This window comes from Columba livia, chromosome 5 (assembly GCF_036013475.1).
Source record: "Columba livia isolate bColLiv1 breed racing homer chromosome 5, bColLiv1.pat.W.v2, whole genome shotgun sequence".
In the NCBI taxonomy this organism is placed as follows: domain Eukaryota; kingdom Metazoa; phylum Chordata; class Aves; order Columbiformes; family Columbidae; genus Columba; species Columba livia.
In genome coordinates, this window is record NC_088606.1 from 55880067 (window position 1) to 55905277 (window position 25211).

The following is a 25211-nucleotide window of genomic DNA, read 5'->3' on the forward strand; positions in this document are numbered from 1 at the left end:
TTATCAGAGTGTCATCAGGCAGTTACTAAAATATCAGGAGAAGCAGAATTGCTGAGATGGACAGGCAGGCAACATCTCAAGCAACAGGTGTGAATTCAAGGAATGTGCAGCAACAATTTCAGTGAGACAGAAAAATCGCGGTCTGGTTTGCTGTCACCACTGTGTGGCCTCTGCTCTAGCCATACAAGATTAACAAGCCTTCTCAGAATGTATGAAGAATAATCACTCCATTTCTTATGCTCACATTATTACTCTCTTTATCTCAAATGAGTCCTGCTCAAACAAACAAAATTTTTCACGTGCTGCTACCAAGCTAGCTGTTAATCAAAGATGCATTAACCAAGTTTTATTTTGAAAATAACATTAATACTAAAAAGCACTGTCAATATTCTTCAGTCTATACTCATCAAAATCTATCTCCTAACCCCAGATCACCCTCGTCCCCAGGGCGCTTTCCTCTCACAGAATGCTGGGTGAAATTACTCAGCTTCAACAGCTGTCTGGGGCTCACGGTCCAGGCAGTGCACGGCCACAACTGGGATCCTTCTCCCGAGCAGAGAAGGTGTTAAACCTTCTGTTGGCCACTCCTTGACTGGACACTATATTCTCTTAGAGACTCAAATAGAAAGAGAAGGATCATGGTGAAAGCAAGAAATGTCTTTACTCTCTTTGGCCACTTAACAGAAATATTTGCCTACAAATCTGTGTGTGCAGATAAAGGGCTGCTACCCCTGTAATTCAAGGCTCATTTCAGCAAACATAGCATCAAGAGAGAATGGAATTTAAGAATTACTGAAACCTTGAAGTGTTACAGTGAAATTTTTTAGTGCTCAACAATGTGAAGATTAAGCCGTATTTCCTTATGTGCTTAAATCTTCAATCAGAGGATAAATAATTGACTTTGTACAGGGTTATGCTTAAGGGAAAAGCAGGAGACCCTGGCATGAACTTAAAACATTCCTGCAATACTCGTGCATTTTGAAATCTAAAGGACTGTTTTTTTCTGCATTTTTCAGGATAATCATGAAAGAAAGATTAAAATGTACCTACCAGACATGCCACTAAAACAGAATCACTGTTATTTCTTTCAGTGGGAGATCTGCAAAGTTTGATTAGGCGAGGAATACCTGAGTGCACAAAAGAGTATCAGGAGAAATAATTTAGAAAAACAAATCCCTTATTTTGAGTTGGTTTTTTTTTAGATGTTTCATATTTATTGTCCCTAGCAGATATGAACTCTAATGCAAAGATGATATGAAAATATTAAGGGACTGTCCATAGAGCTATGCAGTTCAGAGCAGTCATAATTAATAGATGTGAACCATAAACAAATAAATGCATAGTTTTTACCCGCTATTGCTGTTTCAGTGTGGAAATTGTGACCTCCGTTTCTTCTCTATCACTCCTCCCACACACCCTTAAAAAACTCTGTCCGAAATAACAGGTTGCTTCCTTTTAGATTCATCACATCTGCAGGGGTCCAAGTTTTCTGTCCACTGACAGATGCTGCATGAGGGTTTAAATGAAAGGATGGAGGAGGCAGCACTGTCAGTTGACACAGTCTGCCACAGCTATGTGTTGAGTGGATGCTGCACTTCAGGTTCCTCCGGGAAATGAGCCAAAGCTTCATTTAGCACAACTTCCCCAGTCACTTCTGTGGACAGACTGTACAGGGAATCTATTCCATAAAGTATACCAAGTGAGGCTAAATATTAAAAAGAGCTTCTCCATGACTGGCAGCTCCTCCCCTCTTTTTCAGCCTGCTGATAAGCTAGTGATACATCCTTACAGCTGAGTTTTACGGCTGCATCTGCCACTTCAGGATCTCGGCTGAGCCGGGCCAGCGTAACTGCAGATTTCTGTTGGACTCGCTCACAAGCAGCAACTTCAGCTGAATTTCCCGAAGATGATCTTTCAAAGAGCATTTCTATTAAAAGCTGAACACCTAAGAGGAGGTAAAAGCCATTGTTATCCTCTGAAACTCAGTCCAAAAAAGTAAAGGGAAAAGCAAGCTAGGTAAATACAGACCAATCACTGCCCAAATAGGGCATGAAGAATGCATAAACATGAACTGCAGTTTGACCATCGGCAGTCAGCTACATCTGATCTGCACATAATTTTGCCTTCACTAGGAAGCTACAGAATTTCTAGAATGAGAAAATGCACTATCTCTTTCCCCTTCCAACTTCTTGACTTCTTTACAAGTTTGTATTTTAGATTTTACAAATTTATTTTGGTCAAACTAAATGCAATTCTTTATTTGCTTCTAAAATAACCTGAAAGTAATCACTAACCAAAAAACCTGTAGTGGCATATTGCAGGTCTCTACATGAAGTTTTGCTTTGAATTAAAGGAAAGTAAAGTGTTTTTTTTTCCAGTTGATATGTTTTTAAAGAAGTCTTTGGAAGTTCCATCTCAAACTGTTTAAGGGTATTTCAGAATGGAGAATCCTTTAATGAAGGAAATGATGAAATTCCACCTCTTGAAGTCTGCTGTCTGATTAACTCTTCAGAAAATACAATGTCATCTGTGTCAAAATGGTTTCGTTAACTTATTGTTGCCTGCAGGGGTAGAAATTCTTATTGTAGCAGCACGAAAACATGTGAGACTGTACTGATTTCTATTTTCTAGATTATTTTTAATGTAAGGACAATTATCTGCTATTAGACTCCATATGCTATTAGGCATTCAGATTACTTCAGGTAGCATCAGAGGATTTTAACTGTTAGAACATTTGCATAAATAATTAAGAGAATTAGCACCAGAATCACGCAGCTAGATAATAAGCAGTCAACACACAAAATAAGTCAAAGTTGAGAAGAATACTTATCTAAACTCTCCAGGATTCAAAGACCCTTCTCAGTTTGTGAATCTGGCTTCTGGCCAGCATCTGTTTATTACAACATTAGGCAGACACGAAGAGCCTTTATACACAAGATGAGCGTCAACCCTTCTCAAAAGCCTGGGGGCACATGCTTCTGTGTGTACTTCCACTATGGAGTGTATACACAAACTTTACTTCATCACATTGTGCTTGACACACAATGTACATCTCCACCTACTGTAGTATCTAGCATGAGTTAGGCCTTGTTCACCTAGATCTTAGTATAATTTCATTAATCAAGTTTCTGCTGTAGTAGAAGTCCCAAACAACAAAACAGGTTTTGGTGTCCTTAAGGAAATAGACAGCCAAACTACATAACCAATCTGTTAATCATAAAGGAATGCAAAAGCTTCCAGGGCATATCTGGATTGTGAGTTCTAATAAGAGCAAATCAGAAAACAACAGCACAAGACAAAGAGACAAATCACTGACAAGAGTATTCTCTACCCAGTCCTGTAATTACAGACATCTAGGGTTCTGGGAAACACCAGGGCCTTACCAAGAGCTTCCAGAAAAGCCTCTCTGTAGGAAAACCCTATGCGTCTGCACCGACCACCTCTCCAACCTTCAGGAACACAAGAAGCTTGCACCGGGAGCATGGCAGGAGTACCATGTGGACCTGACCAACCTCTGTTTGGGACTGCCCCATCCCTTCCATTCAACACGGAGATTGTATGAGAAACCACCCTGCTAACCTGCTTTGTTCTTCCCCCTCACTGCATTGTCTTCTGCACAGGACAGGGAAGTCAACTAATCCGTAAAATTGCTTGTATCTCTGATTAAATTGCTTCAGTATCCAGATCCATTCAACCTCTGCTTTATAATTTGGTCTCAAAGTGCAACACCTAACACTGTTTTCTAAAACAGTGGTAATTTATTTCAGTTACATAGAACCATCCCAAGGACTCATTTTGCACCCTGCAGCAGTGTGCAATATCCAGCAGAGACAGGATGTAAAATGAAATATTATTAGTGAAGACTTTCTCCTTGACCTTGTAACCACTACTTTGCCATCTATTCACATTCTTCACAAACAAATACAGAATATAATTCAGCTAAAATACGTACCATTTCCTTGAATGATTTCTGAAGCACACTGGTCCAAGACAGACATGTTTGCCAATATTGTTATCACCTGTTATTAAAAAAGAGAAGGAAATGTGAAGTATAGCCCTACAATTCAGTAATATTAAATAGCACTGAGGTTTTTTTAAATTAGTATGGCAGAAATATGGCTAATCCTATAAAATTAAAAAGCATTCTTGTAGTTGAACAGTCAACTCCCACCTTTGTGATTTCTCAGTGGTCTTTATCTTACATATGGCTGCTAACTGAAATCCAAACAAGGAAAGTAAAATCTCTTTTTCTCACATTCTTATACTCATGCAAATCCTATGCAGCAGATTTGTTCAGTGGTCAAATTGATAGAAAGAGGAAGATAAAAATTTATAGAAACCAACCTACCAAAAAAACCCCTGGAGTCCTACAAAGAATTAAGCCAGGAGCTGCCCACCCTCAGGACCCAACCCTGTAGTCACATTCCAGCTCAGGCAGAGCTCACAGTGAAGGTTAAGAATCAGCATATAGCATATGTTCAGCAGCACTAAGTTATTGCTACATTTCAGCTTCATGGTTCAGCTGAAACACTGAGAAATCCTGACAACAGATTTTAAGTTTTGAGCCTTGGTTCAAGGTAGTATTTAAGGAATACTTTTCAGTGTTATTGAAGCCATAAGTTACGTACGTGTCAAATGACTGTCCCAAAATTTTCTGGATTTAAAAATCCATTTATACATTCTCTGACCTAAAGCCAATATTAGATTTTTTTCCAAGAGAAGCACATTTTGAGATCATTATTTACAAAATTTCTTATCCAAAATAACACTAACAGTTTTCAAGATTAGGTATAACTCAGCTTGCTTAAAGTGGTGCTGCAAGATGCTGACAGAAACTGGATCACATGGAGCTGCTGGCTTTCAATCAGCTATTCCCTTCACTGCTATCATATACTTTCTCTCATACATCCTGCAATTGTTTTTTACTTTATCCTTCAAGTAACTGCTTCCTGCATGCAAACTCATCTCAATAGTAACAGCATATGTAAGAAACCAAATAATAAATGTTACAGATCATTAGAATACAAAATAGAAATAATATTCTTTCTTAAGGGGTTTAAATTTTCTATATTCTAGTTGAGAAAAAACCAATTAGTCTCAAAAGTAATGATCAATTTGAGAACTCTTTATCAGCCTTTTAACAGTACAGAGTCAGTTCACAAACAAGCAAACTTCTTAGATGTAAGTAGGCATGAGATCAAATCACCATTCTGATCTCACTTTGCCATGTTAATGGCAAGGATGACTCATTTTCAATGCTGTGACATAAAGGTCTTCCACTTTTGAAGGTAGTGTTACAGTGTCATCTCTCTGAATAAATACACTTACTTAGGATGCAAATGAGTTGCTGAAACTCTAAAGAGTGACAGGTAGAAATATGGTAACTCAGTATATGTCTATGTATTTATTCCATAGTAATTATTAACTGTGTTTCAGGCAGAGTGTATATGTTTTCTCATTCTAAATTATATCCTGTTAATGAAAATTGCTTCCTCTATGCAGAATCTGTACCCCATGTGGCTCTCTAAGCCACAGATGAAGAATTCAATTAACCACAATTTGAATACGTGCCAGTTATTCCAGTGCTTCAAGTTATTTTGTCTAATAAGTATTTTCATACATAAAAATATTTTGTGTGTTTCTTTTGACACCAAAAATTATTTGAGGTTGTATCTATACTTCCTACGCGTTAATTATGTGGCCCCCTATATTTTGAAATGTATTTATGAACTAACCTAATGAGCTCATATGGAACCTTCTCCAGAGGTGTTTATAAAAGACCCTTATCATCAATAACCATCAAGTTCTACCTATATTATCTTTAATATCTTAGTAGCATTTGGAAGCTGGGTGAACTATAGCTTAGTTCACTCCTCACAGACAAATTTTTCTTTCCCCTCCCAAAAAAATCACATTTTGCTGTGATGTAAACAATGTAACATGAAACAGCATAATATAAACCCATAGTAGTCAAGCTGTATAAAGAGTTGACTTTAAATGTTATATTTCTCCAATACTTGCCTATTTTAAAATTCAGTATACATGCAGCTTACACAAAAACTTCCTCTGTAATACAGACCAAAGTTCAAGGAAGTTTAAAACTAAAGATGAAACCTCTAGAGGAAAACACAAACTTAAATGTAGGCTCAATTTACTTCGATAAGCAACACTTCCATGAGCACTGGTATAATGAAGTCTCATTTCTTTTGGATTTAGAGATGATCAAAAACCATAAACAGAATTTTTCCAGTGACATTTCTCCCACTGTAGAATTTTTTTTTTTTTTTTTTGTCTAATGATACATAGGCTCATGCTGCAGTCTTTATCTTAGCCTCTTTTTTCCCCATTATCTGGATCCAAATTTCATAAAGCCTTAGGGAGTCTCTCAAAAATAACTGCGAAGTTCAGATGTAACATGCAGTGCACAAACACATATACATAAACACCATAAGCACATAAACACACATAAGCGCCATTTCCTCCAGGAAAATTACTGGAAAAACAATAGGCACCAAAACCTCCTTCAGAATTGAAATAAATTTGAAAGAACTGAAAGACTTGAAAATATTTAACATGGAATCTCTACTCTTCAACTGTAATATTTAGTATCAGTTTTCATTAACAGTTCAAGACATTTCTTGTAAAATGTTACACTCTAAGATTGTAAAGGACTGGTTCCTGAGACAATTTATGATTCTTGCAGTTTTTCTGGATTCCTAAGCCATGCAACAAACTTGTACTCAGTTCGAAGCATAAAAAAGAAGATATCCTGAAGACAGGACTCATGTGCTCTGATCATCTGCCAGTGCTATCATACCATGCAGAAAATTTGCACTGAAGCCACCCACAAATTCCATACCCTAGGAATATATTGATAAGTAGGATTTGCAGATGTGCTACAAAGGAAATACTGACAGAGATTTTTCCGGGGAGGGTTGGGGGATGGGGGAAATTGCTTCATTATATGTGGAAGTTTTTATTGAATCATCTGATCTCACATTCTATTGCAAAACCTAAGGCAGGATTATATAACAGTCTAAGAAACCATGTGCTGCAAGAACTGACCCCATCCAGCATAATTTCCTGCCTCAGCACTTGGATGCCTGCTGGGCAGATCTGCTCTTGAGATGGATCTTGATCTGTGCATTTCCCTTGTCTGTATTCTATCAGAGCTCTCCAAGAAACTCACCCAAGCTAGTCCACGATCTGGTCTCTATTATCCATACCCATCAAAAAGCGTGTGTGCTTCTCTGAAGCAGGACTATGATAAACCTGGTGGCTGCAGCTTTCTCTGGGGGAATGTGCAGCCCTAAAATCACTGCAGTAATGAACGCCACAGAAAAATAGACTTGATCAACAAGTAATGAACTAATGCATTTGTTTGCCACCAGATGAAAGCAGATCTATCCAGGTCAGTGTCATATTATTTACACTACTAAAAACAATCAGAGGAACAGGCCTCTGGGATTTATCCCTGTGTCCACCACCTACCTGTTAATATGTGCTACTCACTACACACCTAAACCATGTAATAGTGAGGAACAGTGAAACACAAAATGCCAGGAAGAGACTTCTCAGACCAGCTCAAGTTTTAGCACCTTTTGAAGAGGTACCAACTTATCAAAATATTAACACGCAGTGGACTAGCAAGATTTTTCACAAGACTAAGAGACTAAGGAGTTAAACTTCAGAGCTTAAAAAACATACCCCAAATCAAGAAGCTTTGAAAGTTCACCTTTAAATGATTTGTTGATGAACTAAGTATGCATGAATATTTGGGGAGTAGGGGGCTCTCCTTTAGACTCATGGCAAATTTCCCTATTTAAACTTAAAATAATAGGGATATTTCATACTTTTAGAATGTTAGTACTGCCTCATGTGGCTAGTCTCGCAGTTGTCCTGTAATCTAATCTAAAATGTAACTAAAAATCTCTATTTCTATAAGCAAAATAACTAAAGAGATATTAAACACAGATACCTCTCTGTAGTGACAATCTCATCCTTTATTATAAAATTGACAGTGTTGATCTTGATGGCTACTCTAGTAAACTAAATATATTTTTATAATTTTTAAAATTGTTTTTAGTTCCACATAGTTTCCTTCAACTCACCCAGCCTTTCACATATATCGAATTTATGAACGATGAACCTTACTTTTCAGTTCTGTGGTCCGCTTTGCACTGAACTATAGGGATTTCAGTTGTCAAGATTTATTAAAATTTGAGAAACAATGGTTAATTAAGAACCTTTAAGACAGTTTTGTTCAAAACCTCTTGAAGAACAACAGTCAGGCTGGAAATTCTCTTGCTAAAACAATTTAGTCACTAAAACTATAATATCACTTTTCCTTCTAAACAACTAATGGTGACTAATGTTCATTAACCAGCTCACAAAGGTACTGAACATTAGTTGCAAAAGTGAAAAGTAGATGAAAATGCTTTGTTATAAACTAAGATACATACACTGAGAGTGGAAATCTCAAATGCTTTAGGTAATGAAGAGATTAAACCCTAAAGAGCACAGAAGAAAGAGAAGGCTGCTTTGATAACTTTCCCTTAACAGGACATTTAAGATGATCTAGAAGTGTTTCTCATTATTGTGAAACCAGCTACTCAAGAAGAAAGATGTAATAAGATTTGGAAGATGAAAGCACACGTTTTTGCCTGTTAAAGGAGCAATATCTTCCACATTTGAGGGCCACATACCTCTCTTGGGGGAAGGGGAGGTGTCTACAGAGGTGGACAACGTGATGCTAATATACCTTTATTGACAGTAAATGCACGCTGTTCAGTAAGCTTTTATTGACAGTCCCAACACAAATAGAAAGACACTTGCTCAAATGATAATTAGCAAGTAATCTAATTGAGTGGCAAAGTAGATCAATGTAGAATGCTAATTCTCTTAGTTAATTACTCCTTTAAGGTTGATTAATCGCTAAGTAAAATTAATTTTTCTACATGTTATGAGTATTTTGTAATTCATTCAAATAAATGACTTGAGGATAAATCAGAGTGTGCTTGCAAAATTTCAGACACCCATCTTCAGAAACAAAGAGACATCTGACAACTAATCAGAAGCAAGATGGAGTCTTTGTTTCTGAATGTAAATTTAGAAGATCTGAACTTCACAATTCAAGATCAATCCACAGGGAGACAGCAAAAGAATACACACAGTAGGGGTCACAGAATTACAGAGTCACATCAATTCTAGATAGAAAAACCTTTCAGCGTACTATTTATTGGGAGAAAAAAAACTTTGCTAAGAAATCTCTAGAAACTTGCTCTGGGTCATTATACTGCTTAAAATAGAAAACTTCATTCCCATTACTTCTGATAATCATTTTTGTGGTTGGAAATTCAGTTTCCTTCCTGAAAACAGAGAAATAAATATACCTAGATAAGTACACCTTCTGTCTGCCCTTCTGTCACCTGATTGGAAGAGGCAAATATTGCCATATAATGATACTAGCAGTTAGAAACAGGATCTGCTTGCAAAGTCTAGGTCTGTTCTGAGAATGAGTCAGGGAACTATAATGTCAGTATGCTGAGGCAGAGTAACAGAGACTTACCTTTTGGAATGAAGGATGTGTTTGCTATAGTTTTGTTTACTTCATATTGCAGACTAATCTAGCTAAGGAGTAGGCAGAATAACCAGATTGCCACATTTTTTGTTTTAAAGAAGTGCATAGGAAATGCATTCTGCATGGGTCGCATGGTGAATGGGCATGTCCTGTAAACCAGGTTGGATGAGTCTAAAATAGTGATGGAGCTAGAGTGTCTCCTCCTTCACTTCTGCAGCCAGTTTTCTGTCCTTCACTTGAAAATCTGGAGGAAAAAAATGATCATCCCTCAGACATCCTTCCTGATATTAGAAAGCTTCTTAGATTTTGAAACTGACTCAATCAACTGAAGATGCCTAAGACATCTGGTCTTCTAGAGCAGAGAGCACTGTTTGACATAAGTTAATGCACTGTTGTAGGAAAAAACTGTTTGTCTAACTAGTCTAATTGGAATCAAAGTTTGAGTATGTGGAGGGAAACTTAATTACTCCCCTTTTAGGAGAGGCAGAAAGTGCAGAAAACTAGTTTGACTGCCACTAACTCCAGCAGAGTGATCAGGAAGTAATTTCTGGTGCCTATCCTAGGAGTGAATGATTTTCTGCTTGAGGAAGAAAAAATAAGAAACTGTAATCTGTAGAAACACTGTTTATGAGCCCACCTGCTCAGAATCAAGACTGAAATCACAGCCTTCACCTAGGCAGTGATTCCGGTTCAGAAGAAAAAAAATATATATCAGTGGCAAAATTCATAGGCTGTTCAAAATCTGCCATCTCATTTCCTGAAGGACTGGAGATAAAAAGGTGACAAATGCAGCGAAATGTATACAGAACCATCTCCGACTTACAACTTTATTATTGGTACAGCTTGCAAAGTCTCTTGTTTTTAGCTTTTGCAGTAAACAGCCCAGCGTCAGCCCGATTGTACTGTTAACCTGGCAGGCAGGGGCAGAAAACAAAAACTGCAATGAATTGTGCTGACACAGTATGTTTCCTCTAGAGAGACTTTACACTAAGTGTAATGTCTGCCCAACTTTACAGATGATTAAACAAAATGCAGGGAAGTTAAATTGCTTCTTCAAAATCAGAGCAGCAGCAATATTAGGAATTGATCCCAGGAATAAAAAACCTCACCGTGCTTAGCTAGCAAAAAATAGCAAAGCTCTTCAACCGAGCTGAGATTTTACATTTCCAACTGAACCTCTTGCTTTGTGAGTTGGAGCACATTGTCTTATCCTGTATCAAATATAAATGTGCATGGCAGAACTATAACTAAGGAAGAATTCTATCTCAAAAAGATTTGATGTTTAAGAGAGAGAGTCAGTGTTGGACTGCTGAAATATAACAATCCATAACATTGACCACATAATGCCAGGTGATACTGTTACTTATATTTTTATATCGTTGAAATATAAATAGAAAGACAGAGATAACCAGTTAAAGGAAGAACATCAGGGAAGTGATTACAGTCTTATACAGCAAACTAATTAAGATACCAATGATACAATGCCATGATTAAAGTTCAGATACAGTCATGTAACTTTGGCCTAATTTTCATTTTTGCATCTGTTACTGGTAGTCTTGTTTAATTTCTCAAGGTTTTTAAAATAAATTAATTATGTAATTTGTCACCTCTCTTTCTAGCTATATTAGTTGAAAATGTGTTTTCTCAATGTGATCTAGTCAATGCTGGAAAGGATCACACAATTTTAGCCTATAGTTCACCAACCACAGTTCACAGCCAGAACACTGAGAGGGAAGGCAATTCTGACCACTCATCTGCTCATCATTATGTGAATGTCAGAGCTGGATATTGACGGAGACCTGTGCAAGAAAACTGTGCAGATGACCTTTTATGACCTAGTTGTCTTTATGTAAAGACTTTGTTGCATTTTTATCCATACTACGTAAATCTAAAAAAAGTATGTTGAAAGGATGTGTGAGCATGCAGTTGAACCATTTGGGACTATTAAATACTATTTGCAGCTGATCTTGAAAACAATTTTTGAGAAAGGGACAGGAAGCTTAGGTCCACTGAATTTAGACCTGGCAGAGGTGGCCCACCAAGCTCTGCTCCTAACACTGTCACTGGTTGCTGGGCATAGGGGATCTAGTCCCAGGGTATCACATTAATTTCTTCTCTGACAATGGCTCAGCAGTGGAAGGATTATTCCTCTTCTGATCCAACTGGGCGAGGGAGTTCCCCCTTTCATCCGTTCTCCAAGAAGAGAACTTTAAAAAGCACAAATGAGGACCCTTCATCAACTGCCCTCCACCTAACCAGCAATGATTTTGGTTACTAATTCTTGTCAGATGTAAGGAAGAAAGACACCTAACACAGGCTGTGGTGCTCAAATTCTATTTCAGGCTCTGTGTTCTTGTTAGCCCATACCGGCTTCCATGCACACAGGAAAATTTGGATGTCAATTTAACAAATGGAGTCAGGAATCCCACAGTCCTCATTACCATAAGCAGAAACAAAAAGCAGTTGGCAAGGAGTAATAAATTCCCCAGCATTCAAGAAACTCAGATTAAGAAGCAGTACTACAAGTTCCTTTCATCCAGGCAGGGATTTTCAAAAGTCTAAAAGACCTGTTAATATTCTTCTCATTAAAAACACTGTTCTCAAAGTCTTTCATTGCGTGTTAGGCAAAAATCTAATAATAAAAATATTTATGTTAAAGTAACATCTGTCTCTGCTCTCCTTTTGACCGTACAGTTCCCATGTAAGACAAAAAAGGGGGGGAAGGCCAACAAAATAAAGAAGAAAATACCTGGTGGGGTGGGGGGAAGAAAGAGGAAGGGCAGACAAAAGGATCTGTAACCTAGAAGAATAGTATTAAGGGTTTTCAAATATTAAATTAGACACAATGTCTTGTAGCTTCAGAGCCTGTGCCATCTCCCAAATACCAAGAAAACAGGAAAGAATTTAGCTGGAAAAAAGCAACAACCATTTCCATTTTGTCCTTCCAACTTAAGACTTTCTTCACCTCAAACTTTTTTTGAAACATAATTCACTGATTTTGGATCTAGACATAACCACTTTAAAATTGATGTGTTCACTGCACATTAATTCTTTGCCTCAATAACAGAAGATCAGAAGCTGTTAGACTGTACCTCCACAACTTCACAGGTAAGGTGAGAATACTAACAACACTGAAGAGACAAGTGGGAATGCAGAGAGAAAAATTTTATTATACATAAACATACTGTGCGCAAACATACATATTTCATATTTTTCTATGTAGAGCCTAAGATGATGGTTAAAGTAAAGAAGGCTCTGAATCATAAGGGTTTTGACTAAACCCTCCTTCTGACAGTGCTTAAACTCCATTAAGACATCTGACTGTACAAATTACACAGCTGAATTCAGGCATGAACCCTTCTGAAAGGATATTTTGATGCTCCTTGGAGGTAAAAAACTTGCTATCCAAAAAATAAGTATCTGCATCAAGAAAAAGGACATGGCACATTCATAGATATTTTGACCTAAAACTAGAGGCTAAGGTATCTGAAAATTATTTATTTATCTGATGACTTTTATAAAAAGTATTTTGTTGTAAGACTAAGCATTCTCAATGTAATACTGCTGCTTGCAGAAACAATACATGCTTCTATCAAACAGACAATTATTATCTTGTTCATCATTACATTCATCACTCAGTTCTAGATTTCTCACCTGGCCTAATCAACCACTGCCTGGGAAATGAAAGAGGAAGGAGATTGGTTTTCAGATAGTGAAGGCAGGAAAAATTTGTTATCATGTGCTCACAAAAGCTTTTCAGAAATTAAGAAAATATGCTTTTAGAGGTGTTTGAGCAGAAAAGTACTTTCTGCAAGCAACACATAGTACATCCAGCTCCTGGGCAGAATGTTAATTATTTATACTATCATGGAAGGTGATAATTAATCAGTGCTAGCTGTCCTTAGAAAGGTTGAATAGAAGGACATACTGTGACTTGAAGATAAAATGGCATAAATGAAAACAAAACTCACTGTTTCTTTATTGCATATCAGCTATCTTTCTCTCATTTTTGGCTTACAGTGAGAATGCGTCAGTCTATTTTAACAAATCAGTTTTCTTAAATCAGCAGTCATTCTAAAGTAGTAATGTATTTAGAAATACTGGGTAATTTTCCATAGGATAACTGTGTCACCTAAGTTAAAGCTCTGTATGAAAAACAGGGCATTTAAGTTTGAGGAGCTCTTTTATAACATTTAAAGATAATTAGACCATATTTTGTTGTGTTTGTTATGAATCTTATTCTTGCTTTATTTAATTGTATCAACATGTAGTATAGCTTACTTCTAATTCATCTGCTTTACTGGCCATGACAACTTGATCATTCAGAATGGTCATTAGTCCATGGAAATGTATTCCAAAATAAAACCTTGAATCAAAAAATTTCCAAACCTCTTCAACTTTAATATACATATCCTTTGGCAAATGTCTACTGGCTGGGACATAATAATACATATAATGGGAAAAGTTAGTAATGATATCATGTCCCTTAAAAGGAACTAAAGTATGTATATCAAAAGTAAAAATGGCAATTTAGAATGCCATTATAAAATACAGTATTGTATCATTGTTTTTCTCTCTGTGTTTTCCTCATTGCAACAACTAGGCACAGAGCAAATTAAAAGCAAAATATTCCATAAAACTGTCATAATTGGCAGACATCCTTCCCTTCACCCCAATACAACACTGAAATAACTACCTTTTTGAAAAGAAAGCAATCTACTCAAACACATGTTTGTTCGGGAATTCAAAGAATGAGTTCTCTTAAGGCTGCTGCATTACAAAAACTGCTTGATTAACAACACTGACAGCTCTTAAGCCAAGATGAGCAGCACCCAGATTCCACATGAGCATCAGGTGCTCAGTAACAGAAAAACAAGGCGGGATTTCATAGTCCCCATTGCTGCAGAAATAACAAGGAGTCAGCTCAGAAACTTACTGCAGCATACCACAGAAACACGTCACATCTTTCTGATCAAGTTTTTCATTCAAAGAAGGAATGTAAGGGTTTATTTGGGATGAAATATCCTCAGTTGGAAGGAAGCCATTTAGTTCTCTGTTTCTATAGCTAATGAGATGTCCTGCAAGCTGCAAAGTGCCTGTAACTAGCCTGTTACCTGATCAAGTCATACATATTTCTTTAAATGTCTGCCTTCTTCAGACAAAGAAGGGGCTTGCTATGCTACCCACAGAGCAAATGGCAAACTCACAGCTGACAGCAGAATTAAGATGAGGGCATAAATAAATAAGATAATCAAAACTATGGGAGCGTATAGCAGCAATAAAAAAAGAACATGAAGAATTGTACGTATGTAACAATTGTACACAGCCACGTCAAACACCACAGCTCACATCTTTGATTTTGCCCAAAGAGAAATACAGTAATTATGGCTTAACTCCATCTTTTCATATGGACTCCTGACCTGGAAAACTGAGTGTTCTTAATATAAGCAAAAGAAGTCCTAGTAAACCCTCTAGAACACCAATACTCAGTTACTAAGGTCCCCTGTGCCTTGATTTCCATGGCCTGGGCCCTGCTGAAGGGTACAGAGTTTTCTGTAGCAATGCGGATCCCAAGTCTACCGTAAATCATCTTTCCACAACTTCCGAGGTGGGAAGGGGATTGGCTTGTGAGGCCTGAATTAAGGACTTTTAGTTATATTCATGATGTCTCATAAAGAGAAGTAGGTTAACACAACAGACTAGCAAGCTCTGTCCCTTAGTAAAAGTTAGTGAAACCCTCAAGCCTCATAATAATTACTCTGCTGAGGTGATGCCAAACAAACAGTGCCTCTGCAGCACCCCATTGCATGGAGGTAACTGTGAGGAACTAAAGAATTCCCTCTGACTTCATCTCTGCATTAGCAAAGCCCTTTAATTTTCTGACTCTTTACTTAAAAAAAAAAAAAAAAAAAAAGGTGAAAAAGAAATGGAGATGCAAGAGTACACATAAAACTTTCAAACCATCTACTATGCAGTTAGGACTTGATCCAAACCCCACCGACGTCAATGGGCTGAGAATCAGATCCTTATTCAGCTTTTAGAGCTAATTCATCTTTGAACTGACAATTGTATATTAGGCTGCAGTTTCCATATATAGGTTATTTGCCTCAAAGCTCTGTCCAGTCAAGTTCTGAATACCTCCAGAAATTGAGGTTTCACAGCCTCTCTGGGCTTCTGTGGCACTGTCTGGCCATTTTCATGATGAAAAGAAGAATTGTGCTATCTTAGAAATATGGAACTTTGTGCTTTTTTTTTTAAAAAAAAACAAAAAACAACACACATTAAAAGCTGTCATATTTCATAATTCTCATCATAAAAAGGAACAGAGCCATATATTGAAAAGAACCAAGAACAGAAGATATGAAAGCAACTTAGATTTGACACAGTCTCCTGCAGCATCCTCACAGCTAAGTTGAGGAGGTGTGGTGTAGGCAATAGAGTAGTGAGGCGGGTTGCAAACTGGCTTAAGGAGAGAAGCCAGAGAGTGGTAGTCAATGGTGCGGAGTCTAGTTGGAGGCCAGTATCTAGTGGAGTGCCTCATGAGTCAGTACTGGGGCCAATGTTATTCAATATATTCATTAACAATTTGGACGAGGGAATTGAGCGTAGTATCAGCAAGTTTGCTGATGACACTAAGCTGGGAGGAGTGGCTGACACTCCAGAAGGCTGTGCTGCCAGCCAGTGGGACCTGGACAGGCTGGAGAGTTGGGTGGGGAATAACCTGATGAAATTTAACAAGGGAAAGTGTAGAGTCCTGCATCTGGGCAGGAACAACCCCAGGTTCCAGTATAGGTTGGGAAATTACATATTAGAGAGCAGTGTAGGGGAAAGGGACCTGGGGGTCCTGGTGGACAACAGGATGACCATGAACCAGCACTGTGCCCTTGTGGCCAGGAAGGCCAATGGCATCCTCAGGTGTATTACAAGGGGGGTGGTTAGTGGATCGAGAGAGGTCCTCCTTACCCTCTACTCCGCCCTGGTGAGACCCCATCTAGAATATTGTGTCCAGTTCTGGGCCCCTCAGTTCAAGAAGGACAGGGAACTGCTGGAGAGGGTTCAGCATAGGGCAACAAAGATGATTAAGAGAGTGGAGCACCTCCCTTATGAAGAAAGGCTGAGGGAGCTGGGTCTCTTTAGTTTGGAGGAGACTAAGGAGTGACCTTATTAATGCTTATAAATATATAAAGGGTGAGCGCCACGAGGACGGAGCCAGGCTCTTCTCGGTGGCAAACAATGATAGGACAAGGGGTAATGGGATCAAGCTGGAACACAAGAGGTTCCACTTAAATTTGAGAAAAAACTTCTTCTCAGTGAGGGTGACAGACACTGGAACAGGCTGCCCAGGGAGGTTGTGGAGTCTCCTTCTCTGGAGACATTCAAAACCCACCTGGACATGTTCCTGTGTGACCTCACCTAGGCGTTCCTACTTCAGCAGGGGGATTGGACTAGATGATCTTTTGAGGTCCCTTCCAATCCCAAACATACTCTGATACTGTAATACAGACGTAGATCTGAAACCTGTTGACTTTTACTCAAATGTGTTCGGACAACATCTTGCTGAGAAACCACTCACCTGATCTCGGGAATATGGTGTATCCACTATGTGTTTGTCTGAACATGCTGCTAGAAGAATCTTCATTGCATTTAACTGGAGTAATATTTCACAAGCCATGTTATCAAAGAAAGTAATGTTGGCAAGAGCTGCTGAAGCCAGCAGGAAAACTTCACCAGACGAGGCTTCTTGGCACAGTTCTAGGAATGCAGAAAATAAGTTGAACAAAAGTAATTCCTTTATTGCAAAAAAGATAGTTAGGTGTTTCAAAGCTGAAGAAGTGCTGAAGACACAGCTCCCTTTACATTTCTTGCATACATGTATTTTAACTAAGATGTGAATGATTGGCAATTGGATTTCAGCATGGTTTAAAAATTAAATATATTATAGTAATTCAATTACTGAGTTATAAGTATCAAAAGGAAATCAGTATGTGATTACTGAAAGGGCGTTTCAAACATTCTACATGTTCTGGTTTTAATGCTCAGATTTCTTGAGTATATACTACTAAAATTCCCATGGAACAGTGACAATCAGGGAAATGTTACACCTACTAATATCTTCTGGATAGGTTGTTTAGATTGTCCCTTGACTGTGGTACACTGTAATAACCTGGAAGATCATCTTAAGTCAGGTCAGATGCCCCTAGGAGTCCAGCTACAGCAGAACCAAGCTCAGCACAAGTTAATTCCACCCACTGGAATCCAGGGCAGGTTCAGGGCCGAGCCTTCAATGTTTGTTTCTGGCCTGGTCAATTGTTTCCTTGATATCTGCAGCACTATTTCTGTTTGGACACATCAAAGAATGCCTAAATACACCCCAGATAATTCCCAGCCACTGCAGAATCCTCAAGCACTGGCAGTACTACGTTGTGAAAATCGAAGTGCTGTAGTTTAAATGTAGCCATTTGGCTCAGGATAGAAATATCCAGATTTATTGATCTATCATACATGAGAAATCAAACTAGGTAACCCAAATTGTGCTTTCTGACATGAAGCTCTGTCAAACTCTGAATTTCCAGATCAGAGAGAGGAAGAGAATGATTCTGGTATTTGAGACGGTTGGAGCACAGTGGCAGAAATAAGACATACCTCTCTTCAGAAAGTCATGAGAAATATGATCTTATTTTTCTGAAGTGTCCTCACTGGCCCAGGTTAAAGAAAATTTTGTTACCTTTGCCTCATATTACCATGGATCAGATGCCTAGACAAGACAGATCTTTTATTTTCTTGTGACAATGCCCACAGATTATATAATACTGTACTTTCCCTCTGAAGTATCATACAAATGTAGATGTAGTAGTGAGCTTGAGTTCTAGCAAGTTTAGAAAATTCAACAGGCATAAAAGTTAGCAACTAATAGAAACTACTCTGGACTGGAACAAAAAATATTATGTAATTGCAGAATGCCCTGACTCAGAATTTAAAATGTCTGAGTTCTTTTACCTGTTAAGGAAAGATTGGCAAACATTGTTTAGGGAATATTTCTAATGAAACAGAGTCCTGTGCCAACGTATTATTTTAAATGGAAAAACTCAGAAATCCCATAAAGAACTTACTGACAAGTGCTGTTACAATTTCTTCCATATTTTCCAGAAAGCTGCTCAGATGCTGAGTGAATGTGAGATGTGGAGATGTGATCTGTGCAATTACTGCCGCGGCTTCTGCATGAGTAGCTTCAGAATGGGTGTTATCAGTAAGAATGTCGGCCAGGCACAGTATCCCATCAACCTATGGAAAAACAATAGGTATAAGTTGGAAATACTCCAGAAAATACTTTTGCAACTGAAGATGGGTTTACAGTTCTCTTTTCTTGGCTGTGGCTAAACTGCTCGGTTTATTTTCAAAAATGAGTTAAACTTGGTGGCATTTATGACACAAGAAGTTTCAATTTAGCAAATACAAATGAATTCAGTGTAAAAGTTTGTTGACCAGCCCGAAGTCTTGCATTTCTTTCTCCTTTGATGTTTCTGCTCAATTGATTTTGGTCAAACAAACAAGTGTCTTCTGACAGACATCTCAAGTGAAACATCAGTCCAAAAATAAGCTCTGAGAATTAAATGCTAACTGCTACTATACCACAGCCTCATTTAAGCACTTATCTGAGTGTGTCCCACTGTGAGATCTGAGCCTGGATGTGCAGGAAGTTCTTCACAGACATTTTTTTTTTGCCATGTTTTTTCTGAATTTGTCACAAAGCCAATGCAGGATCAAAAGATACTATTAAGGAGCACCTCTGGCCAAACTGCACCTGATAAGCTTGCACAGCTCTCACATTAAAACTAGTCTGTATATTCCTTGCTTACTTGGAAGAGAAACAGAAAAATGAGTAAAATGTACATAGGTTTATGCTTTAGAGTATCTGAAGTGTTCTAAGCCCATTTCTTACAGTTTAGGTAGATACATCACAGAAGCACGCCTTGCTCTGGATTAAAGGAGACCCATTGACACAAGGCAAGACTGCAGGAGAGCACAGCCAGTGGGATGGCATGAACTGCAGCAACAGAACATCTGTTAATAACCAAACCAGCAAAGGAAGGTTCTCTGTAGACAACAAGGACATAATCTGTGAACTTTCAAATTAACAGGACTATGTTTCACCCCTGTTTAACAAAACACAGAATTATTCAGATTCCAGTATAGGTTGGGAAATTACATATTAGAGAGCAGTGTAGGGGAAAGGGACCTGGGGGTCCTGGTGGACAACAGGATGACCATGAACCAGCACTGTGCCCTTGTGGCCAGGAAGGCCAATGGCATCCTGAGGTGTATTACAAGGGAGGTGGTTAGTGGATCGAGAGAGGTCCTCCTTACCCTCTACTCCACCCTGGTGAGACCCCATCTGGAATATTGTGTCCAGTTCTGGGCCCCTCAGTTCAAGAAGGACAGGGAAATGCTGGAGAGGGTCCAGCGTAGGGCAACAAAGATGATTAAGAGAGTGGAGCACCTCCCTTATGAAGAAAGGCTGAGGGAGCTGGGTCTCTTTAGTTTGGAGGAGACTAAGGAGTGACCTTATTAATGCTTATAAATATATAAAAGGTGAGTGCCACAAGGACGGAGCCAGGCTCTTCACGGTGGCAAACAATGATAGGACAAGGGGTAATGGGATCAAGCTGGAACACAAGAGGTTCCACTTAAATTTGAGAAAAAACTTCTTCTCAGTGAGGGTGACAGACACTGGAACAGGCTGCCCAGGGGGGTTGTGGAGTCTCCTTCTCTGGAGACATTCAAAACCCGCCTGGACATGTTCCTGTGTGACCTCACCTAGGCATTCCTGCTCCAGCAGGGGGATTAGACTAGATGATCTTTTGAGGTCCCTTCCAAGCCCAAACATAATATGATACTGTGATTCATCATGTTGTTAAGCAGGTAGGTAGACATGTTTAGAGGGGAGAGAGCATGAAGATAGATGTAATTAATTATGGATATGTTTGTGTCAAATCCACATAGATCCACTAATTAAAATCTTTGTATAAGTGAAACTACTGAACTCTAGGGGTGGTTTACAAATGATGAGAACTTCTATAAATTTCACCAAGTTAACTGTTTTAAAAACTGGCCTCATTTATTTATTTGAAGTTCTGAAAAAGTATGAGGTCAATTGCTTTATATGTTGCTTGGACACTTTATAAACATAAAGACAATTTTTTAAGGTTTAGCACTGAAATATACTTTAACAGTGAAACAAAAACAAACCCTCATTTGTGTTGTACAGTTACCAAGATGCTGTCTTAGGTCTGTTGTTCAGATCTTGTTATCCGTCTACTCAAAGCTTCCTCAGAACACGCACAGTAGGTCCTATCCATTATATTCAAGAAGGTTATTTAGCAAATCTAATATTCACATTTTTGTTATTTATTAATACAGATTGTTGAGTTATCTTAATTACCTATCCCGCAATAGGCATGAATTAAGTTATTTGATAAGCATTGACAGTTACTCTATTTTACAAGAAAAGCTCTCAGATTGATGGGAGCAAAAATTACCCTCTGGAAGATCATTCATTGAGATGCACTTTTTACTAGGCAACAGACTATATCATTGGAATTCTAATAACACAGATAAATACAAAAGAAATTATATCCCTATTTTTCCTCAGATTACAAATTGGATCTAGTGTAGGAGATCAAGTACTGGCAAGAAGACGAAGAATAAATTTTCAACATTAAACTTTTTCTTGACAAGCTTTCAACATTAATCTACCTACAGCAAAATATTTCCTCCTAGTTATGGCAGAATTCTACAGCTTGAAACAGCAGATTCACATAATTCACTTGGCTTCAAGGTATATTAATAGATCTCAGTGTCAAGAATTAATATATGTCCTCACAAGATGATTTAGTAGCAAAAGTGTGCTAGACAATATCATATGCAAAACCCTCCAACTTCATCACCTTGAAACCTCCCCAGATCACACCTTGTCTTGGATCCAAAGGATGCTAATAGCAACAGTCAGTATAAAAAGTTAAATACATTCCAAGGCATTCGGAAAATATTTAACAAGAAACTTCTTCTAAGATCTCTTAACAGGATACAGTACTCTTCAGCTCTAAATATGCTGCTTAAAATTCACTTGGTCAACTCTTATTCAATGACCTTGACAAAATGACTTTAGAGTAGTTTTATCCTATTTCAGAAAAACAGGTGCAGGTACATGGCTAGATCTTTCCATCACCACTGATTGTTTATATCCACACGCTAAAATACAAGCCTCTAACTATAAAAGGGCTGTACTCAACTATTAAATTATATATTTGATTTTTTTATTTGCTAAGTAAATGTTTTTGGAGATTGGGAGTTGCTGAAATGTAAATAGAAGTGGATCTATGTTTTTATTCAGCATTCAGATAGGATACATATTTTGGGTCCATGAAAGCCAGCACCAGTTGTTTTTAATCCTTTCTATTCAGAATCATGGAAAATACTAACAAATTCAGCCTAAAATTTTCTCTATACACTTTTGTCTCCCATCTTAAACATAGAAAAGAAAATAATTCTACTCCTGCAAGCAACCCCATTTATAAGTGTCTAGCAATAAATTTTAAAATGACAGGGGAACAATCTAATAAAAGCACTTTAACATCCAAAAAGAAATTGCTGCTCAAAGCACTTTTATAATTAGCTTTCACACTGAAAGGAACTTTGGATGGCTGCCCTGTTTTCTGTTTAATTTTGGTGAAGTAATCAGCTAAATGTCAAATCTGTTCATCACCTTGGCAATACAAAAGAACCAGTTAGCCAGATAATGCAAACAAATGAATTCTATGAATGCAACAAGATGCTGTGGCAACCCTGCATTTGAGGAATGGCGTTCAGTAAATGCTTGATCACTAATATTTCAATATTGATAACTGGAAAAATGCCAATACCTTACATCCTTGTGAGCATACCCCTGTTACGGAAACTTAATCAAAGTGACAAAATAAATACGTGACCACTTTACTGCCTATATTAAGTCTTCTGGAAGAAAATAATTCCTTTTCTCTGCAACAGGAATGAATGAGTTCTGAGGCAGACCTCTTCTTTCTTCAGCATACTGGTACCTCATAAAAATATTAAATAAAGCTAGGCATCTGTTAAAGATACCAATACAGAACTTGGGATTAATTGCATTAACAGCATCATGATTTGAAATATTATACACAACAACAGTCTTAATTCTCTACTTTCCAGAAGGAAGTTCAAGGCAGGCTTTCCATGTCACTCTGGGAGACGAAACCAATTGCCTTATTTTGAATAATGACTGTCTTCATTTGTATAAAATGTTGCTGAAGGCCTTTTCTCATGCTGTGACTTTCTCCAACATTCCTGTTTGTCCATTCTTAACAATCTGATGAGCTCTACGTATTGGTATACTTTCTCAAAGGTGTGGTGGTGGTGGTGGTGTGTTTGTTTTGGTTTTTTTTATTCTCTAAATTGATCTCCCAAGTCATCTTGCTGAGACTGGAAAACGTTACAGGCTATCGGCTAATATCCTGTGGATAACACTATCAGCCTACAACTAGGTGCTTCTGGTAGGCAGCACCAGCAGATTCCAAAGCAGTTTTAAAGGAAGAATGGAAAGTAGATGTTGAGATCCAGATATAAGACAGCAAATGTGGAAAGAAAATCACAAACATCTTAAACATTGTTTCAGCCTTCCCAGGAGGGTAGAGGAGCATTTCGAATGCAGAGGCTGCATCAAACAGTCAAGAACTGACAGATCAGAGTTGTGGTTGGTTTATACTTTCACACATGCTGTGTGTTAGTACCTCAAACTTGAAGCAAGGACAGGTTAACTATATAGGTGAAGACATGAACGTTAACAGACTAAATAGAAACTGCATAGCTGGATAAAAACCCAAACACATTAAAATTTATGGAGGAAGGAAGGAAGGAGGGAATGAAGGAAGGGAGGGAGGGATTATCCTGTCCAGAAAATTTTTGAATCCTGCTCAGCATTCTTTGACCACAATCTTTTTCACTTGCCAGACCATCACGTGAACCATGAAGTGACTTCACTATTCTGCAGCTCCATTGAAAATGTCATCTAGCAGAATCTCTATGCTGTTATTTTGATGACTTGTTACTCATTAAATGAATTCCTTATCATTCAAGGCTGAGGTATATCCGATGTCAATTTCTCTAACTTATTCTGCACTTGTAGAAGGCCTACAAGTCTTGTTGAATTTCTATGTTGAAAGACAGGAAGAGAAAAGGACAAAAGTATTCTACCTCACACAAAATGATCTTTCATATTTGAACAGTTGCCCTGCCAAGTGCTCTGCAGATAAAAACTGCCTTAGCTTCACTAACTGACACTAGATTAAGATTTGGTCAGCTATTTTTAAAGTGAGATGATATATTAATAGAGTGATGCAATTAAAATGTGCACAAATACTATTCCAAGTAATCAAAGCTACTGCAGCAATTCCATGGCAGCAGCAGTGACCAGTGAACAAAACTGCAATGATTTTTGTAACTCCTGCTGTGCAAGTGACCGTGGGACCTAATTTATAAGCCATATTGTATCCTCTGCAGAAAGTGTGGGGCTGAATAAAGCTTGAAAGGTTGCCATCTCAGTAGCTTTAAAAACTGCTGGCAATAACCTTAGCTTTGTATCTAAATTGGCTGTGAGTGCCTGCTTTGGTTCATGGCAACTTCAACTAAAGCTTCCCTTTTAAACTTCCATCCTTCATAATGTGGTCAACTTAATGAAGAGGTATTCATTCTTCCCATGGTTAGCCATCAAGGGGCAATGTGAAGATGATCTTATCTATATGGGGAATACTGTTACATGGTGTGAAACAAAAGTATATCAATCTCTCTCTCTCTCTCAAAAAAAGGAGAGAGTTGGCTGCATGAACTTGGAGGATGCATTGTGACAATGCCCAGGTAACCACCTTGCAGCCATGCTGCAGGAAGAAACAAACTGCAGAGCAAGATGAAATAACTCCCTTATTCTGGGCTGACTGGGAATGAAAGGATAAACAGTATGTAAGCCTTTTCTCCCTGCAAAACCTGGAGAAAGGAGCCAGACACCTCACAGTGCATGTTCTTTGGCACTCAGAGGTGCTCTAAGCTTGTTGCAGATAAAAACTACAACTGTTTGCAAAGAGGTAATAGAGAATACATCATTTTACAGAAAGGATGGACAAAATCAATAAGATCAACATCCAGACTTCTTATCTTCACTTCAAGGATAAGGAATACCTGGCTTTGAACTCCCTCAATTTTGAGGACTGAAATGAAGGATAAAACAGTCTTTTAAAGTATTACTTCTGTAATTGATATAAGAAACCAGGAACTGTGGTGCTATTAGCCAAGCAACTCACATGTTCCTACTCCCTAAATCACATCTTACATTGCTTCAAACTACCCTCTACAAACATAGGTAAACCACCCAAGGATACATTCAGCTTTTCTGATCTACTTTTCTCATGCCTCCAATTCTACAGGATAGCAGTGACTACAAAGGACAGGAGAAGAGACTGCAAAGGAATTCACTTGCAGTTATGTAGAAGTAATCTGTAGTACAGATCCTTCTACTCAGCCATCATTGGTGTTTATAGAATTAGGATGTCTTGACAAAACAGGAGGA

At 38.1% G+C, this 25211-nt stretch overlaps 1 protein-coding gene across 4 annotated transcripts in view; it reads right to left on the reverse strand.

Annotated features, from left to right (window-relative positions):
• INSC (INSC spindle orientation adaptor protein) overlaps positions 1–25211 on the reverse strand; it is a 146072-nt gene that overhangs the window by 6935 nt on the left and 113926 nt on the right. For all 4 annotated transcript variants that reach the window (XM_021300265.2, XM_021300275.2, XM_005499276.4 and 1 more), the window contains exons 8-12: positions 18691–18862; positions 17154–17332; positions 3953–4019; positions 1790–1945; positions 1051–1127 (exon numbers count right to left, since the gene is read on the reverse strand). In XM_021300265.2, the coding sequence (XP_021155940.1) occupies positions 1051–1127; positions 1790–1945; positions 3953–4019; positions 17154–17332; positions 18691–18862 (651 nt within the window). The remainder of the gene's footprint in view (positions 1–1050; positions 1128–1789; positions 1946–3952; positions 4020–17153; positions 17333–18690; positions 18863–25211) is intronic.